At 39.2% G+C, this 20,074-nt stretch overlaps 2 protein-coding genes across 5 annotated transcripts; one reads left to right on the forward strand and one right to left on the reverse strand.

Moving 5' to 3' along the window:
- Positions 1-12,645: 12,645 nt before the first annotated feature.
- LOC122620101 lies at positions 12,646-17,616 on the reverse strand. 2 transcript variants are annotated; one of them, XM_043797404.1, is made up of 2 exons: positions 17,457-17,616; positions 12,646-13,476 (listed from the first exon to the last, which is right to left on the reverse strand). In XM_043797404.1, exon 2 carries the CDS (start codon positions 13,465-13,467, stop codon positions 12,712-12,714), a length of 756 nt encoding a protein of 251 aa, XP_043653339.1. In that variant the 5' UTR covers positions 13,468-13,476; positions 17,457-17,616; the 3' UTR covers positions 12,646-12,711. The 2 variants fall into 2 exon arrangements, with proteins under 2 accessions (XP_043653339.1, XP_043653340.1); XM_043797405.1 differs by lacking the exon at positions 17,457-17,616 and adding an exon at positions 14,946-15,092.
- Positions 15,650-19,728, forward strand: LOC122620100 (mitochondrial dicarboxylate carrier). 3 transcript variants are annotated; one of them, XM_043797400.1, is made up of 3 exons: positions 15,650-15,927; positions 18,445-18,876; positions 19,057-19,728. In XM_043797400.1, the coding sequence occupies exons 2-3, from the start codon at positions 18,476-18,478 to the stop codon at positions 19,496-19,498; spliced, it is 843 nt and encodes a 280-aa protein (XP_043653335.1). In that variant the 5' UTR covers positions 15,650-15,927; positions 18,445-18,475; the 3' UTR covers positions 19,499-19,728. The 3 variants fall into 3 exon arrangements, with proteins under 3 accessions (XP_043653335.1, XP_043653338.1, XP_043653337.1); XM_043797403.1 differs by lacking the exon at positions 15,650-15,927 and adding an exon at positions 16,031-16,168; XM_043797402.1 differs by lacking the exon at positions 15,650-15,927 and adding an exon at positions 18,282-18,381.
- The last annotated feature ends 346 nt before the right edge of the window (positions 19,729-20,074 follow it).

Below are 20,074 nucleotides of genomic sequence, written 5' to 3' on the forward strand. Positions count from 1 at the left end.
GATTAATTTATGCATATAATACATTTATTGAACTTGAATTTTTCACAAAAATCTCCAGAATTTATTTCCGGTTTTCTTTAGTGTAAAGAAGTGCTGTAAGTGGGTGGGCACGTGTTGGGTGGAGGTAGGGGAATCAGTGGGGTTTGGGCCATGTCATACTGTGGTTTTATATTTCATGACATAAAAAAGACAGCAGCAGCAACAACAAAGCCACCGGCAAATTGCTTACACTTACACTTTTTGGGCAGCACATTTTATTTAATTTGATGATTTCATTAAACAAATTGCCCAGCGACAACTTCTATTTTTCTCCTTCCTAGTTTTAACTCGAATGTGTATATACTGGTAAGTGTGTATTTTGGCGTGTGGCTGTGCGAGCTAAAACCACTTAAAAAGTGTTGCCTAAATTTCGCAGCAGACAGTTTATCAATAGCAAAATAAGGAAAATATTATTATTAGTGAAAAATCGGATCCAACTTTATTATTATCTTCGGTTTATAAATGTTGCAATTCGATTTGTTTTAACAATCGGTAATATATAAATATACATTTATTTCGTCTTGCTTTCGTTTTGAAAATGAAATCTGCCCACAAAATGGCTAAGTCGTCAGCACTGCATTGGGTCTACTTGAATCCTTCGAGAAGAAAGCAAATAATTAAAATTGGCCTAGGCAAATGGCGGCCCAGCAAAGTGGAGAGCACTATCCTGGAAATGGCAATAAAGGGGGCACTGATTGCAGCCATCTCCGAATGACCTTCATCTTCATCAATTCGAAGCCTTTTCGCGCATACAAAAAGGGAGTCTCGTCCTTGAATTTCACTAATTCAGACTGCCGCTGTGTCTCTTGGCATTTTGGCTTCGCAAGTAATCTGCTTTAATGCTTTCCATTATCGTTCGCTGTGGTTTTCGTCCTTTTTCGCCCATCTGCGCGTTTGTCTTTGTTGGTCTGTGTTGTGGTACGCGTACTTACGTTGGCATGGTATGTGTGTGTGTGTGTGTGTGTGGAAAGTTAGCTGTTTGTTTGCTTTGCTGTTCCGTTTCCGTTTTGCCGACACATGAAAATTACAACACGCGACTTGCCATTTTAGACGGTAAATATTTCGGCCACCTGTGTGAGTGTCTCTGTTTTGAGTGTGTGGGTGTGTGTGTGTGTTTGGGATTCGCTGTATCTGTGAGGTCGCCATGGGGCAAAACAGTTTGGCGTATCCTATGTTTGTGTTTGGATACACTTAAACAAAATCCCTTTCAAGACACACATATGTAGATGCAATTATATTGAACATCGTGTAGGAGAACGCATTAACATACTTCAGCTTTTTAGGATATTGTTTCTTTTATGCTATTATTATGGGAAAAAGGTAAGTTTAGCCGCCGTTTACAGAAGTTAATATTCTAATACAATTTCACGTGACTCTTTTATTTTGATCTGTCCTTTAGCTTGGTTCAACAGCGACTGACTGCCGTGCTCTCTGCAGAGTGGCGAGTCGATTAGTCGATAAGTTTCTCGATAATATTGGTATGTTAAGGATGGGTGTATGAGTGTATAAGCTTATGACTAGATTGGCTATGTATAATTAGGTATGTATGACTAAGAGTAGCGGAAGAGGGTAGAAGGAGCAGCCTACTACAACTCGGCCGTCCTGACAACTAGATCTCCCGATCGTAGGATTTTATAACAATTAACGTTTCTTAAAGCTAAGGGTCCTGTTTCTTATTTTATTCTTCTCAGTGGAGATACTTTTGAACGGTCTTAAACATTTTTTTGGTTTTCTTTTCTTCTTGTTTGTTTTCTTTGTTTTACAATTGCTTCTTAAATTATACATTCGATTTCGTACAGAGTTTCTTAAATTATACTTTCTATTTTGTACAGAGTTTCTCAAATTATACTTTCTATTTTGTAGACTCTTAATTTTTCTTTGCCAGTGTTTTATATTCTGTATGCTCCATACACCCCGGTAAGGATTGCGAGAAATTTGAAATCCATCAACATCTTCCAGAAGGAAGCGATCATTTTTGAGAACTTTGCTTATGACATAGGGTCCTTTATGCTTTGGAATTAACTTCTTAGCTATGCCTGTTGTTGAGTCAAAATTTTTAACCATGACGTAGTCGCCTTTTGTGAACACTCCTGATCGTTTTCGTTTTTTGTCAACATATTCTTTATTGTATGCTTGTGCTATTTTCTGACTTGCCTCGCCTTTATTTCTAATACTTTCTAAATCTCTTTCTTCAATCGTTTCTCCAATTTCCTCAATTTTTTCTTTTAACTCATCCATAATTTGTCCTTTTTGTTGTAACCCAAATAACATTATGCTAGGATACTGTTTAATGCTGCGGTGTTGTGTATTGTTCAGGGTATATTCGACCTTTTCTAAGACTAAGTCCCAGTGTAGACCTTGATCAGGTTCAATTAACTTGCTAATCATTGGACCAAGACTTCGGTTTATACGTTCAACTTGACCGTTGGCCTGTGGTGATCCTGTTGCAATTTTTATGTGTTTAACATTGCATTCTTTCAAAAATGAGTCAAAATCGCCAGACGTGAAACATGCTCCTCTATCTGATATGATACACTTAGGCCTACTGTATGCTCTGAAGTAGTCGTTTAACGATTGTATGACTTCTTTTGTGTTCGTAGTTTTTGTTGCGTATAGTCTGACAAACTTTGTGAATGCATCTACTATCACTAGAATATGTTTCTTCGGTCTAGCCAAGTCTACTGGACCATAATGGTCAATATGGATTATTTCAAAAGGTTTGTTTCCCTTAGGTATGTTGTGTAGAAATCCTTCTGTTTTTCCTGTTTTGGGACTGAATGAAATACATTTTAAACAGTTGCTGATATGTGTGCTACACTTCTGTTTTAAATTTGGAAACCAATAGTTCTTCATTATAGCTTCTATCATTTTGTCTCTTCCTACGTGTCCAAGTTCGTTGTGATATTTGTATAACACTTGTTCTTCCATTTCTATCGGAACGTAGAACAGCAATCTATTTTCATTTGTCTTTTTGTAAACTATACCATTTCTCATCTCATACAATTTATTTTCTGTGTTTTCTAACAATTGCCTGATTTCTTTTAATTTTGTATCTTTCCCTTGACATATAACTAGATTATCTTCGAAACTGTTTGTTTGTATTACCATAATATTTGTACACCTACTCAGTGCGTCAACATGTTGCATGCGGCTACCTGCCCTATGCACAATTTCAAAATCATAACCTTGGAATTCTAAAGCCCACCTGGCTATCCTAGGGTTTAGCTCTTTTTTGCTTAGGGTCAAAATTAATGAGTTGCAGTCGGTGACTATTTTAAATGTCCTCCAATGAAGATAAACTCTAAATCTACGTAACGAATAAACAATGGCTAAAGTTTCTAACTCGAAACTGTGGTATTTTGATTCAATATCTGTTGTCCGTTTTGAAAAGAATGAAACTGGGTGCCATTTCTGGTCCTCCTTCTTTTGCATAAGTACAGCACCGAATCCAGAAGAACTTGCATCACAATGCAATTCTGTTTCGTGTTTGTGGTTGTATATAGCTAAGACCGGTGATTGTATTAATTTATCTTTTAACATATTAAAACAAGACATTTCTTCACTACCAAATTTGAACGGTTTATCTTTTTTTAGAATGTCATGCAATGGTTTAGCTAGTCTAGAAAAATCTTTTATGAACCGTCGAAAATATGAGCATAATCCCAAAAAACTTTGTACTGTATGAACATTGTTAGGTATTGGGAAATTTTTTATTGCCTCGATTCCTTTGTCATTGGGCATTATGCCGTCTTTATTTATTATGAACCCAAGATATTTTATACTCGATTGCATAAACTCACATTTGTCTATTCTTAATTCAAGTTTATTTTCAACTAATCTTTTAAAAATTTCTTTCAACGTTTCTAAGTGTTCGTTTATATTTTCGGTTGCCAATAGAATGTCGTCCATATATATTACTACTTTGTTTTCTCTAATCATATCAGCAAAAATTTTGTTAACAAATCTTTGGAACACAGACGGGGCGTTTTTGAGGCCAAATGGCATTCGCAGCCACTCGTATTGGCCTAATGGTGTAACGAAAGAGGTGTATTTTATTGATTCTTTTTTAACATGCACGTGGAAAAAACCGTTTTTAAGATCGAGTTTGGTGAAAACAGTTTTCTCATTCATTCTATCTAACAAGTCATCTATAAGAGGTAGAGGATAGTTGTCTTTCATTGTCATTTTATTAAGTTTTCTAAAGTCGACGCACATACGTAAGTCTCCAGTTTTCTTTTTCACTAAAACAATAGGCGATGCATATTCCGAGTCGCTTGGTCGTATAAATCCGTTTTCCAAATATTCGTCTAATAGTTTTTGTAACTTGTCTTTTTCTGTGTATGAAAGCCTCCTAGGAGAACAGCTAAACGGTTTCGGGTTTTTCAAACACAATTGTATTTCACTTCTAACTGTCGGTTCATTTGGCCTTTTTGCATTTATATAAAAATTTCTAAACAACCTATCGAATTCTAGTTGTAACCTATTGCTAACATTTTCTCCTATTTTGTATTCTAACTCACTTTCAGTTACATGACATATTCTTAGTACTTCCTTATCAAAGTTGTGATTTAATTGTTCGTAAACGTTTTTATCTTTTGGCAATTTAAAACTAACGATTTCTTTTGAAGTGTTAACAATTTCATCTTCTGATAATTTTGATTTACTGACATTCTTTTGTTGATTATCTATTTCATCTCTTAACGATATTGGACCAGTTTCTTTATGCTGTTGATTAACGATTTTATTTTCTAACGATTTCGGACTAATAATTGCATTTTTAGACGATTTTGGACTAACAATTTCATTTTCTAACGATTGTGAACTAACAATTTCATTTTCTAACGATTGTGAACTAACAATTTCATTTTCAGTAAACATTGATCTTTTGTTTATTTCCATGGGTTTTCTCAACGCAATCATTCCCAAGGTGTAGGGGTCTAAATTTAAATTGCATGCAGTTAAAAAATCTCTGCCGAGAATAACATTATACCTCATAGACTGGTCGCAAACAATGATTAAACGAAAATATATTTTTATTGATCCTTTCAATACATAACATGTGGTTTGTCCATGTGTTTTGAGAATACAGTTGTTTAAACCAAAATAGCAAGTATTAACTAGGGCTAACTTCATTGTCTCGTTAATAAGTGACTTTTTAATGATAGATATAGGACTGCCAGAGTCTATGAGGCATTCTGAAATTATAGGCTTATAAGCATTTTCAAAAAAATTAATTTTAAACCATCTTACATAATTATTAGTTGAAACGCTCTTCCTTGTGGGACATTGTGCCACCAGGTGTCCAAGTTGTCCACAGGAGTAGCACGAACCTGGTTCACGTTTGGGCTTCTTGCAGATGTCAGCTTTGTGTCCTCTTGAATTACAGTTTGCGCATCGTATGGCATCTTTGTAGTCGGTTGGCTGTACAGGTGGCTCCCTCCGAGCTGGCAAACGGATGTTCGAAAATGCGCGTAGCATCTCCGACGGAGTAGAGAAGCATTGAATCCGTGCTTGGGTACGGAAATTTTGCAGCGGTATGCCCTCTATCATCTGATCCAGTAGTTCGTCGTCGTCGATGTTTATCCCGTTTGAGAGAGCCATCTTCTCGTCGTAATAACTGCAGAAATTCTCCTCGGTTTTCCACTTGCGACTCTCGAATTTTCGCCGGATCTCAGCCTTGGATGATTGCTCGCCAAAAGTCAATGACAGTTGATCAAGCAAATTGTCAATTGGTTCGATCAATCGAGCAGGGTGCGCATGTAACCAGACTTGCGCGTTTCCTTTAAGTTTAGTGATGAGTAAGATGCGTAAATGGTTGTCATCGATGTTGAAAGTGCGTGCGATATTTTTGACCACTGTTATCCAGGCACGCGCGCAAGTTTTCCCATCGTAATCGGTTATCGTCTCTTTGGCGAGAGCGAGAGCATCAACTGGAAAACGCTGGCTCTCCGCTCTCTCGTTGGATCGCTGCGGCGAGTGAAATGTTGTGTTCTCTTTTGTGGCGCCAGCCTGCGTAAACTGCGCCGTCTGGATAACGGAACTAACTGTAGCCTTGCTTTGCTCTGGTTGTTGTTGTTCTTGGAACTGCGAGCTCGATCGTGTTCCGTTAAGCATTGCCTTCGCTTCTGCTAGCTCTGCGCGTAGTTGCTGTAGCTCGAACATGTTTGTCTCCCTCTCACTGCCAGTTTCGGTTGATTCTTTTCTGTTCATTGCATTCACACTTACGTGATCGGTGTTAATTTCACAATTCTGGAAATCCAGTGAAGAAAAAATGTCGTTTCCTGGTGGAGCGTTTTTCTGGGGGTGCTCCGGTGGACAATCGCCCCGAACTGCCGTTGGGATGTCTTGCAGCCTCGCGATTAATTCGGTTTTTGTGCCCTCCGTATTTTGGCCCAGAATACGTAGCCAATCTTTTAGGGTTGTCAGCGAAAAGTCGTTCAGGATGATTTTATCGTCCATTTTGGATTATTAATCCCACTTCTGAGATTTTAGCCGCCGTTTACAGAAGTTAATATTCTAATACAATTTCACGTGACTCTTTTATTTTGATCTGTCCTTTAGCTTGGTTCAACAGCGACTGACTGCCGTGCTCTCTGCAGAGTGGCGAGTCGATTAGTCGATAAGTTTCTCGATAATATTGGTATGTTAAGGATGGGTGTATGAGTGTATAAGCTTATGACTAGATTGGCTATGTATAATTAGGTATGTATGACTAAGAGTAGCGGAAGAGGGTAGAAGGAGCAGCCTACTACATAAGTTAAATGTGAAAGTAATCGCAGAAAAAAATGATTGGAATCTGTGCAAGGGAGGGAAAAATAATAATATAAATTTGAAAACGTTCAATGTCTAAGCGATTTGAAAGTAAAAATACTCTTTAATGTATGGCTATCACTTATAAATTGGTTTTGTGTTAAAGCAGAAAACTGAAAATGCCAGTATACTTTTTACAAAAAGTTGTCGTTTTTTCCAGTGTGCCAGATCTAACTTTGACTGCCTCTTTATCTTTGCTGTCGACGCCCTCTGTGCAAGTGTACTCTGTTCAAAATTTACTGCAGCGGCAAAGTTTTCAGCGAAATTACGACCATAAAGTAGCAGTCAGCAGAAGGTGGCCACCACAATAACGTGCCGTAATTAAAGGTATCCAGCTGAACAAAATTTCAGCAGCATTTCGCCCACCTATTGCTTATCAAAAGTAGACGGTTCTGCGCTTCATGGATATTATATAAGTGGCTGTCCCGGACAGACTTCTACCACGAACTGCTTAAGGATTCCGAACAGCAAAGGTCAGCAAACACGAGCCTATGATAAGACAGGCATTTGTCGGTCCCACGGAGATCACATCTGAGGACTACGTGACACTGAATCCGGCGTGCTGCTGGAATTTTGGCTTCTCGGAATGTCGTAAGTGCCTGCTAATCTCGTTTAAAAGTGTATGCAAATTACAATCAATATTCCCCTTCTTGGGTCTTTAAGTATATTCAGTACAATTGTACCCGTTCTGATATCATAGATACATAATTCCAAGGACCTTAGTCAATAATGTTTAGGGCTCTGAATAGTTTTTACCTGGATACGTTAAAATTTGTTTACCTGGAAGCCAATAAGAGGCATTGAAAAGGCATAATTTCAAGTGGCAGTGACCAACGACCAGTTGATCTTGATCCATGGTCATGTCCAATGTCGAAGGGATCATTATGACAGCTGGACAAGCGGGACACGGGCCACCGTGCTCCACTTCCGACCAGTTTGGCCATTGGGTCAAGGACTTTATGAGTCAAAAGGAAGCCGAACATTGATATACAAGTGTGATGGAAAATAAAGTTCATGCGTACCTAAGTTTGCTTGCACCATTGGCGGATCTTGGCAATCCCAATTGTTTATTATAACAACATGTGCTTAATGTGCCCAGCTAATAGGAGATGATATGTAAATCGAGATGCTGCTCCCTTCTCGTATTCCATTGTATTCCACTGCATGTATTCCATTCCTAATAGCAAACTTCGTGTGCTCTCAAAAAGTAAGTAGTAATATATGACCGGTAATTTCTACGATTTAATTCATAGTAGCCATTTGCATTGCTCAAATGTTTCGAACTTAAGATTGAGAGCAAAGGGAGTTGAATGTCATACCCCGTACAGATTTGGATTCTCAAAATAAAACGTATTTCAGCAAATAAAGTAATCTTCGTGGGGATGGGACTTCAATGCAATTTGTTGGTAACGAGCCATCAATGTGGTATCTTTCTATGTTATACTCGGACGCTTTTATGGCACGGAAATGTCCTTGCCTGACTGTGCATATCGAAATTGGTAATTGTTTGTGCCGGGTGATTTGCACGCAGTTTGGTTGGAGTTTTCAATTCCCGCCCCAAGGTGTTTGTATCGTAGGTGGAAGCACTTAACCTGGCTTAAAGTCACGAAAGTAACACGTTCCCACGCAAAACCAGCCAACCGCATAATCATGGCACAGCCCACATTAGATGGCGCGGTTCCAAAAATCCGCAGAAAAGACAAAGGCAAAAAAGTGTCAAACAACAATATTTGACTACGAAAAGGCCCGAGTGCCAAATTTTTCGTATACGCAATGTAATCAATTTGAATGTTTTTCGGTTTAGCAGCCACTTCTGCGGCGACGGCGGTGAAATGCGATTACTGCACCTATAAATTTGTGGTTTAATGAAAGCGGCCAGGTATTGCGGTAACATTCCGGTTGATAATTCAATCTGAATCCTCTCAAAATCGCAACATTTTTGCACACCAATGCTTTTGGAGGCACCGCTTGAATGGAAATTATTAAATTCATTAGCGTTCGTGCCGCTTAAAATGTATCTTTAATTGCTTTCCCGGAAGCGGAATCGTGGCAAAACGACGGAAGCAAAATGGAAGCAAAACGAGGAAACCCATGAAAAACTTTTTGCATTGGAGGGAGAGCGCTCACAAAGGACACTAAACAGTTGACAATTCCGTTTGGATGGCACACGACTCAAATGTTCATATTGAATTAGTAAAATTGCATGCATTTTCTGCTACGTTCTTTCGAACGAGATGAAATTAAACTGAAATGTGGGCAGGAGACTGTGCTTAAATTTAATTCAACGGAAGTTTTGGCTCTTGTTGAAGCAGCCTTTTCCAAAATTTCTTGCCTCATTTTTTAAAGTTTCAATTACATTGATTTAGGAAACTCTCACAAATAACAAAGATTTCAAAAACAAAATATTTGATACAGAGATATTTGATATTTAAGAAACAGAAGGACTGTCTAGCTATAACCATTTGGTTTTATTATTTATATCCCCCCTTCCCCATTCGTGTTGTCTTTGGCAACTCCTTTAAACAACTTTCTATAATCCTTTTAGAAAAGAGAGTTCGCGCTGGCAGCGGCAGCTAAAAGCATCTTCAAGTTTTGTCGTTGAAAAGTGTGCGTGTGTGTGGCTGTTAAATAAATATTACACATACGCCCTGTGTGGCATCAGCAAACATAAGATGTTGGCAAGAGCGTGGCTGCCGATAATTCAGCGCGCGATACAATGGCGATGAAAATCGGAAGATATGGCATCATACCAAACCTTAAAAAAAGTGCCCTCTTTTTTCGGCTTTGAGAAGGGTGAATGTTTTTCAGCTTTAATGGAAATTGGGAGCATGAAAGGATAAGAATGACGTAGGTGTCTGTGTTCATTTGGTTGGTCATCGTACTCGAATCGCTGTCCAAATTTTTCAGGCCTGGTCTGAAAGGACAGCCCGGCGAGCCAAATTTATGTTTATGACGATCCTATGTGAATAAATTATAGCTTGTGCACCATTTTCTTTTTTTTTTGCGTTTTTGCTGTTGTCATCAATTCGTATATAAATATAACGTATACGTACATATGTGCAGGCTACTGCATATTTGGGCCAACACTCATTTCCTGCGTGCCCGAAAGTATGCAACAAAATCGTATGTGGCCCTGTCATTAACAGAGACCGGTTCGTAAAGGGGCGTGCCCTAAGCACTCTAAATGTAACATCCTTTCGTAGTTCATGAGAGAATACACTTCCTTTACCCCATCATTATTTTCAGTTCCTTTTTCCCTCTTGTTGCTATTCCTGCTGAGAAGGACAAACCGGCAATTGGATTTTCCCGGTCTTACCACACTCATAAGGACACTGAAAAAATATTTGTGACATCTGTGCAATTTCTGTTAAAATACATTATTTATACACATATCTTAAAAATGTATACAAATTTGTATTATCTTGTTTTTAGTGATAAATTAATGAACAAAATTAAATACAAAAGGTTTTTAAAAGTATTATTGGAAAATTGACTAACCAATTAGTCATTTTAATTTTCCAATCATTATTTAAATATATATAATGTGTAAGAATTCGTATTTATTATTTATGCCCTATATAACAATTTTTCAGCAAAGATTTTCTTTCTCTTTTCCATTATATTTTCAGGGGTATTCAAGTAGATACTCGTAAGCTTCCGTTTCGACAGGCGTCGCTTATTCCTTCCTTTTTTGCATTTGCTGAATTTTAAAGCACGTCCTTCGATTGGCTCCGATATCCTGGCGTTCCGCGCCGCGATAACTTTCAATAAGCGACATTCAGCGCTTGGGTGAACAAAAAGCATTTGCGTAATTAATTAAGTCATCTGCTGGGTTTGTTTAGGGGCCATATCTGGGAGATTGTGTGCCAGTGCCACCGCTATATGCAATTCTCCATTTACGCCTGGCTTGGTCCTTCGACAATTTGCGACGTGAATGCTAAATGAGCGTATACGAATTTGTGGCTTCGCCACAGGCAGTAAACACTTGCCAAAAGTGTTTAAAGAAGTCCCACAAAAATTACAGGCATTTTAAATGGAATCCCCATTAATCAAGGGCAGGACATTAACTCGTCATCTTGTAAACCATAAAATATTAAATTTCCTTCCCCACGTTTCCATCAAAGTCTGTCATAAAGTGTTCGGGGATAGGAATATTTCAAGTAATTAACAAACTGGAAAGCCATTATGCTAGTCGGTAAAACCTAATACAATTCAGGGACAACACAGATATAAATAAAGCTTCCTCGGGCTGGACCCCAAAAACTCTTTGCAAAGCGAAGCACATTTCTGGCAGGGACCCAGGCGTAGTTAATCAACTTTTTTTTTGGCTTGGTTTGGAAAAATTCAATTGCCCGCTTTTATTGTCGGCGACGTCATTTAGCGTTTATGTCGGCCTACGAGTTTAGGCAAACTTTACTGACGCTGACTTGGGTTACCATAGCCTTGAGTCGTTTTTACTGGCTTCTTATTGATCGTGACCAGACATAAATTCATCAATACTTCGCCATTTAGGCTGACGTCAACAGATGCTACCAGATAAGGGACGTACAAGGGCAATTTGATTGAACAGCACATTGACCGCTAAAGAAGGATGACTACCTACTACTCACAACTTGATTGGGTCCTTTTTCAAACTGCAAATATCTTCAAATTTAATTTCATTTTGATTCCTACATCTTGCCTATGACAATATAACGATATTAAGCAGTTACCCAAAGCCATTGGGTCAAGGACTTTATGAGTCAAAAGGAAGCGGAACAATGATATACAAGTGTGATGGAAAATAAAGTTCATGCGTATCTAAGTTTGCTTGCACCATTGGCGAATCTTGGCAATCCCAATTGTTTATTATAACAACAATGCGCTTAATGTGCTTATCTTCTGCATCTGCCACCATTGGCGGGTCCCAGGTTCAGTCTGCACCACTTTTCAACTGTTCAAAAATGCAATCAGCAGGGCACTAAAAATGGCAGCTTAAACACCTTACAATCATCCTTAGTTTTATTCTGCTGGGAGACGGCCTATCCCAGGAGGGAGGCCAGTATGACCAATACCGATACGAATCATTTGCCCTACCTTAAATATCCCAATAGCTAATTGACTGCTAATAGGAGATGATATGTAAATCGAGATGCTGCTCCCTTCTCGTATTGCATTGTGTTCCACTGCATATATTCCATTCCTAATAGCAAACTTCGTGTGCTCTCAAAAAGTAAGTAGAAATTTATGACCGGTAATTTCTATGATTTAATTCATAGTAGCCATTTGCATTGCTCAATATGTTTCGAACTTAAGATTGAGAGCAAAGGGAGTTGAATGTCATACCCCGTACAGATTTGGATTCTCAAAATAAAACGTATTTCAGCAAATAAAGCAATCGTCGTGGGGATGGGACTTCAATGCAATTTGTTGGTAACGAGCCATCAATGTGGTATCTTTCTATTTTATACTCGGACGCTTTTATGGCACGGAAATGTCCTTGCCTGACTGTGCATATCGAAATTGGTAATTGTTTTTGCCGGGTGATTTGCACCCAGTTTGGTTGGAGTTGTCAATTCCTGCCCCAAAGTGTTTGTATCGTAGGTGGGATTAACGGTATTAAGCAGTTACCCAAAGTCTCTTGGTCAGAAAATTAACAGAAAGGCCAAAGAGTAACACACATTTGCAAATATATTACTAAAATAATGGTTCAAAAGAGTTCCTATTACAAATTTAGCCATTTGGATTACAATTTCAAAATGCTAAAAAAACCCAAAACACTGTAAATTTCGGCGCAATTAAAAACCTTTGACTGGCTATTTTCAAAATATACAAAAAATGGCTTTATTAAAATTCAAACAATTATTTGCGCTTACGCATCCTTTAGACCTTGACCCCAATTTCGCCGGGTGCAAAGATCTTGACGTTGCGATCGTTGACCTTGTAGAGCACCTCCTTGCGCGTCTCCTCGCAGGCATAGTTCCCTTCGTCCAAAACGCGTTCGATTAGGAGTTTGCCATCAACCTCACGGAAGACACCGCTCTTCAATCGCAACACCTGGATGCGCACCTGTCCGAGCTTGGCCACATTGTTATCGGTGAGCTGGTAAATGTCGCTGTTGCTAAGCTTCGTGATCACCGTCAGGTTTTCACGCTCCTTAGCGAGGGCAGCCAGATCCTGGCAGAACTGCTGAACCTGCAGCTTGCTCGCTCCCAAATTGAACAATATGGACAGATTGTCGATCAGAACCGTATAGGAATTGCGACTGGCATAGTTGCTTTCCACCTGGGCCCGAATATCCTCCACCAGCTGCTCGGTTAATGTCTGACCCTCGGTATTTCTTAGCCATTTGGAGGCCAAACCCTCGCCAGCCATGTCGCTCAGAACGTCAATAACACCCAGGGTTTTGCCCTGGAAAATGTTCGTATTATAGCCTAGCCTCATGCCAGCATTGAAGTAATGCTGGTAGTGATGCTGCAGGCAGACGAGTAGGGTTCCAGCGTTGGAGATACGTAACCTCTGACCCAAAATGCAGCTGATGAGAAAGCTGCCATCCACATTGGACTCCTCGCTGATGTGGACAAATCCTGGCAATTTCTGCTCATTGAGTCCACAGGCTAGCAGGACTGAGGTGGCCATTGTTTCGATCTGAAATAGCATAAAATGAACAGCCATAAGTCAATTTGCAAATGTCATTTGTGGAGTTCAATTAATTAAGTGCGCAGTACTTTGTTTGTTTTTTTCATACGGGTCAAGTCACGTGGCGACCAAGCCAATGAGGTTCAAAACACTTGAACGGGGCCAACAACTTCAAATTTATTGGCCAAAATCGGGGATGGAAAATGAAAAAGGAGGGAATTTCCATCTTGTCACTTCATCATTGCTGTCAGCGGCACACGTGGCCACCATTTAAGAAATTGTACTTAATACACAAAGAGAGAGTAAATACACCAAAAGTAATAAATTATTGAGCATTTATATCAGGGGAATGGAGTTTTTGTTCGTTATTTATGGTCTAGGTGTCACTGTCTTACTTACTAGCTTATAGTATTTAGATAGTAGAAAATATGAGCAATTATCAGTGAAATTATATGATAAATAATATTTAAATATGTTTGAAATACCACACTTTATTTGTAAATCTAAAAATTATAAATAATGTATAAAGAATTTTATTTTAGATCAATTAGTCCCCTAAGATGTCCTGACAAATTAGTATTGTTAAATACAAATTTAAAAAAATATGATAAAAGAAAACATTATTTTCCTATCAGGAGATTGAACCCGCATTTTTGGCCATGAAATGTAAAAAGTGGCAATACGACCCCTGAGCTGAAATACAGTTGTGAGAAGCGCCGGCAAATGCCCAGTTAGGCTCCCTCGCTGTCGAAACTCCCCTTTGAGGGGTGAAAAGCTTTTTGGCAAAGCTTTTTGACGCTAATTTTATAGAACACTTTACCAGAGTTATTTTTAATAGTATTTAATCAAAATTTAACACTAGCCATAGAGTTGCTAAAATAGCTGGGAGATACAAATTAGTGATAATGGTGGGACATGCAATGAAAACGTGCGAGAAAATATTTAAATAAGAATTAGGCGTTATGGTAAAACAAGTTGGAGAAAATATTTGCCCATTCATTCTCGCTATGGGATCTTATCACGGCCAAGATTACCGTCAGGCATCAGATTTTCCGCTTAGAAGCGTTAACTGCTTAAAGTGCAGACAAACAAAAGCATTCTAATTAAACCTTGACTTAAAAGCGCATTACACACGCAATCTAAAGGCAATCGATTTAATTAGACACAAAATGAAAATGTTTTGTTTATTTGAGGTCCAATGATTAATGTGTGTCGACAGACACACGCCCGGATTTTCTTGAAATTACATAAATGTTCCGTGAATGGAAAATTTGAGTCATTGGCACATGGCATTTTCATGATTATTACCCCATGACCGTATGAGAAATACGCCATTGATTGGATACCAGATATTACCAAGGCTTTCAATTACACTGTAATCCCGTGTGTTATGATTTCTTATGCCAAGCGATATCATCTTCGTAGCACTCACACACAAAGCTTGGAGAGTCATTGCGTTGTCAATAAAAAGCTCTCACCAGTTGTTTAATGTTGACGCGCGACCCAGACTCAATGGGTGTACCGCTCGCGTACCGCTTTCTCTCGCTCTCGCTCTCTCTCGCAGTGTCGCGCCGCTGACCGCCAGCCACTGACTAAAGCAGTCGATCCCGCTCCGGCATCGAGAATCAAGTCCCCGTATCCCGGTGACAGTGCCAGTGCCAAAACACTTCCGAATCGCCCGCCTTGACCGCGCTAAAGAGCAGACCTTTTTCGAATTCGGAGCGCATTGGCACACTTTAAAAAATTTATATGTATATAAAATTCTTTGAAATTATTTAAAATAATTATTTTTTCTCATTGCTCATTACTTTAGTTTGATTTTGAGATTGTTGACCTCACCCTAAACTATGTATATTTAAGATCTTTGAAAAATACTCATGAGATGATAACCTTTTTTATATAAACTTTTTGGAGCTGAAACTTTGTAAAATTATGTCTAATAAATCCTGGAATCTTATGACTTTGTTTGCGTAATACAATTTTGTTTTAAAGATCTTTCAAATTGCCAATCAAATATCTGTAAAATGGAGTAAAACAATTTAGTTCTTTCAAATTTTTTCAAAAGGGGTCTTACAAAAATGTTATAGCATTTCGGATGTTGCTAGCGCTCCACTATTTTTTTGAGTGTGCGGTCGGACTGTTGCCAGCAGTTGTGTGGGATCTGGCGCGCTGACTACTGCGGCGGCGATCAGTCCGCTTTCGGTGCTCAAGCGTTGCGTTTCGTTTGCCTCCAGCAGCAGCAGCAAAACCCTGACCAATCCCATTTCCCAAAACCCAGACCAGTTTGTGTGGACAACGATGACGTGCTGAGGTCGATCTCTCTCCCTCTCTCTATCTGGCTCTCCCTCTCAAACGCGCTCTTCTGGTGCGCCAAAAATTATAAAGCTATTAAATAGTTTTCTTCGTGGAAAGCAGACCAACAACACCCGGAAAATCATAGGAGGCGTTTTCGTGTTCAAGGTAAATATGCCATCAGCTGTGGCCAGAATTCCCCCCTCTTTTTTTTGCTTCATTAGCACTTTAGCAATTGCAATTGCAGTGCAGTTTTATTATTCAATTTGCAAGGCAAACATGCGGCTTCGAAATGGGCAAACACCCGAAGAGATAGTGTTTCAGTCGGATTAGTGAATTATCACGCGATGTTTCGTGCCACGAAAGGTTATAGAACGATCGGAATAGTCTGTCCAAAAATCAGCTGTTTGTGAGTAGTAAAATCCATTATCAACTAATCTTTTTTGGGGGCTCGGTTAAGCCCAAAAATCAGCTAAAGAACTGATCAACTGATCATGTGATGTTCGTTATTAATTCGACTTTGACCACTGCCACTCATTTTTATATTCAGATAAAATTCAGCCAAAAAAGTAACAAAACAAAAAGTGAAAATAAAATAAAACGAGAAGAGAATGAATTTCGTTCTGCATATAATTTATGAAGCTATCGACGCACGTGGTTGTTCCCAAACAAAAATAGTAATTGAATAAATAAATAATGGCGGGCTGTTCACAGAAACACAGAATCTAACACATGCCAGCAATAATGTTGTGCACCGGGATTTCGATCGATAGTAAACATGTTATCTATCTATAAACACGCCCCGGTAACCGGGTCCACTTGATAAGGCAGGGCCAACAAACAAGCCTATAAAGACTGTTACCGCCGGGTCTCGGGTTTATAGATGGCAGCAAGACAATCGACCGAAAGAGCTATTGGCCGATATGGATACCAACTGTACACACGCCTAATTGTAACCGAATACCTCATGCCCTTGACTTTCATTGTAAGCCAAGTCAATGATACCGTTTGAAAGTGGGAATTCCTATTATATGAAATTGGTATCTGATGTAACTGGAATATTCAATCGACTAGTTAAATACAATTTCAAGAATTGAACATTCATAGATGGAATGAAAAAGTAATGGCAACGGCCATTCCGCGATCCGAGTTTTGTAAAAAACGATCGGACCAATATTATCCATTATTGATCGGACCCAATAATAAATTTATAACATTAATTTTACGAAATCCAAAAATATAAATATGTATAATAGACAATTCATTATTTGTAAAAGTAGAAGATAGTTTAAGTTGTTCAATGATTTCATAAATATTTCTATAAAAACTAAAGCGGTAAAAAATAATCCCACTAGTTGATTTATAACTAAGTTAATTGGCAACAAAAAAACTACTGCGCCAATCACCTAATCCAGTCAATATGCCTATTTGCCGAGGAAGAGTACAGAAAACAGATAGTCGAACTTGCTCTCCAATCGATTCATTTTGTTGGTCCAAATTCCGCATTACCTCATTCCAAACATGAGATCATGACCGATTTGCTGGCAATTGTTGCCAAAAGATATAAACAAAATGTAAACAGAACTCGAGACGCTTATAAACAAATGAAATTAGCGAAATTGCAGATGGACGCTGCCCGGCAATGGCGACTTGTTGCGCAAGTTTGTGGGCCGCCAAAACTGGGTTCAATTACTCACCCGTGGGTTTGGAGGACTTCGGGCTTCGATTTATCTTTACTGGCTGCAAGGAATTCACTTTTTCGGTTTAGTTTACGAAACAAATATACAAATTTGACATGAAAAACATGTTGTAGGTGCTAGTATGACCGTAATTTCAAACCGATCAGCTGTTCAGCAGGTCTGAAAAGAGTGCTGTTAAGCGCAGCAATACCGCTGTTGTGCGTCAACAGAATGTTATTCGCGTGCTACGGCATAAATACATGTATCCATGTTCTTTTTTGAAGGGGATGAATATTTCTCAGTATAATATTAATAATTTGATTTGAAAAGTAACGATAAGAAACAAATTAATATAATTGAATCATTTTGGTTTATCTGAATTAAATTAGTTATTCATGCATTTGCTGCTTAAGTAAAGTCTTCACTTCATTGAAAAAAATTATCTTGGCTCTATATTAATTGAAATGTGTTTATTAAAATGTGACTATGCCATGTTTAAATGGCATTTTTGGCTAACACTGTACATGTTTCAAGGTTATACCAAGTGAGTTTTTAATTAACATCATTGGGGTTAAAAAATAAAAAATAATTTTGAGCTTTAGAAAAGTCATTCAATTTAAGGAAGGTGCTATTTACAGTTTCAAAGTTGTTACTGAACAGTAAATGTGTCAAAACAAAACATTATTTTGTATCAGAATTATTCCTTACCCAATTACCCCATGGTTAACATTTTCGACTACGCCCAAGACAACAGTTACCAACATCTAGCCGCCCAAAGCTTTCAAGCTAAGCTTTCGCGCAAACGCCCAGATGTTTTATCTGTTGGTCCTTCAATTCCACCAGTCCTTATAGCCCCACCGGCATGACATAACACAGCCGACCCACTGAAAATGCCGCCCAACGCAAGAGATACGACTTAGCCGCCCTTTTACATTTGCAATAGGTACAGGAAATCCCTTTAATTTGGCATCTAAATAATAAACATATCTCTTCTACCACCTTCTAGCTAAAGATAGACAAATAAGAATACACGCAAAATGGCGCAACCTCAGAAGAAATCCATGTGGTTCTTTGGCGGCTTGGCGAGCGTGGGAGCCGCCATGGTGACCCATCCACTCGACCTCATCAAGGTCACGCTGCAGACGCAACAGGGTCACCTGTCGGTGGCCCAGTTGGTCCCGAAACTGGCCCGCGAACAGGGAGTACTCGTCTTCTACAACGGCCTGTCTGCCTCAATGTTGCGCCAGATGACCTACTCCACTGCGAGATTCGGTGCGTACGAGGTCGGAAAGGAGTACGTCAATACGGACACCTTTGGCGGCAAGGTGGCCCTCGCAGGAGCATCCGGTCTCATCGGAGGAATTGTGGGAACTCCGGCGGACATGGTCAACGTTCGCATGCAGAACGACGTGAAACTGCCGCCGCAACAACGACGCAAGTAAGTGGTATATCTTTCAATTTGCTCATAGATTTTACTAACGCCTTATCAAAGTTAGTTAGCCTAAAGCTACAATTATTTCGATTATTTGAGGCATATACTCGTATTATAAATCACGCGACATTTTCAGTGCTTTAAATTCTTCTTATTACTTTAAATGACCGATTTCTTGTATTTCAGCTACAAAAATGCGTTTGACGGACTGCTTAGGGTGTACCGCCAGGAAGGATTCAAGCGACTCTTCTCTGGCGCCACCACAGCGACTGCCCGTGGAATCCTGATGACGATTGGCCAGATTGCATTCTACGACCAGACGAAGATCTACCTGCTGGCCACGCCGTATTTCCAAGACAACCTGATCACGCACTTCACCGCCTCCCTGGTGGCCGGAACAATAGCCACCACTCTGACCCAGCCGTTGGATGTGCTCAAGACGCGATCCATGAACGCGAAACCCGGAGAGTTCAAAGGCTTGTGGGACATCGTAAAGCACACGGCCAAACTGGGTCCTCTAGGTTTCTTTAAGGGCTATGTGCCGGCATTTGTGCGTCTGGGCCCACACACGATCATCACCTTCGTGTTCCTAGAGCAACTGCGTCTCAATTTTGGCACCTTGAGATAGCCGCGATGTTGATCGATTCCTTAACTAGGCAATAATTCTCCCATGGCTGGCTGGCAGATTCCCTTGAGCAACGCAAACATTCCAGCAGCAATTCGTTCTCCACAGTGTAGAACATAACTTAGCTTTAACCCGTTCCAGTTGGTAACCAAAATGCTTTTATGCTAGCAAGATATTAGTTTTTAGTGTCTCATGCCCGCTATCCCAAAATATATAATTTTTGATAAAATACAGAAGTGCATTCGCTTACCGTGTATATTACAGCTTAAATAATGTCGATTTCATTGTAACATGATTGCCATTTGCATTGAAGAAAATTTAGAGCAATTATACAAAATGTGGTAAATTAAAATTAATATCTGTGCTCATTGATGTGGGCATAAATGGTTAAGGTTGGCTCGATTGTACTCCATCGTAATTGTCGTGCTGTTACCAATTATATATATTTTGTTAACAATGGCTTAGCATTTGTTTGTTGTTGCTTTATGTGTTAAGACTGCCATGCAATAAATAAATAAAAAGAACGGTGACGATTTAATTGAAATGTAAATAGCACAGTGCCTGGGAATCGCGATTCCA

This window comes from Drosophila teissieri, chromosome 3R, assembly GCF_016746235.2.
Source record: "Drosophila teissieri strain GT53w chromosome 3R, Prin_Dtei_1.1, whole genome shotgun sequence".
Lineage (NCBI taxonomy): Eukaryota > Metazoa > Arthropoda > Insecta > Diptera > Drosophilidae > Drosophila > Drosophila teissieri.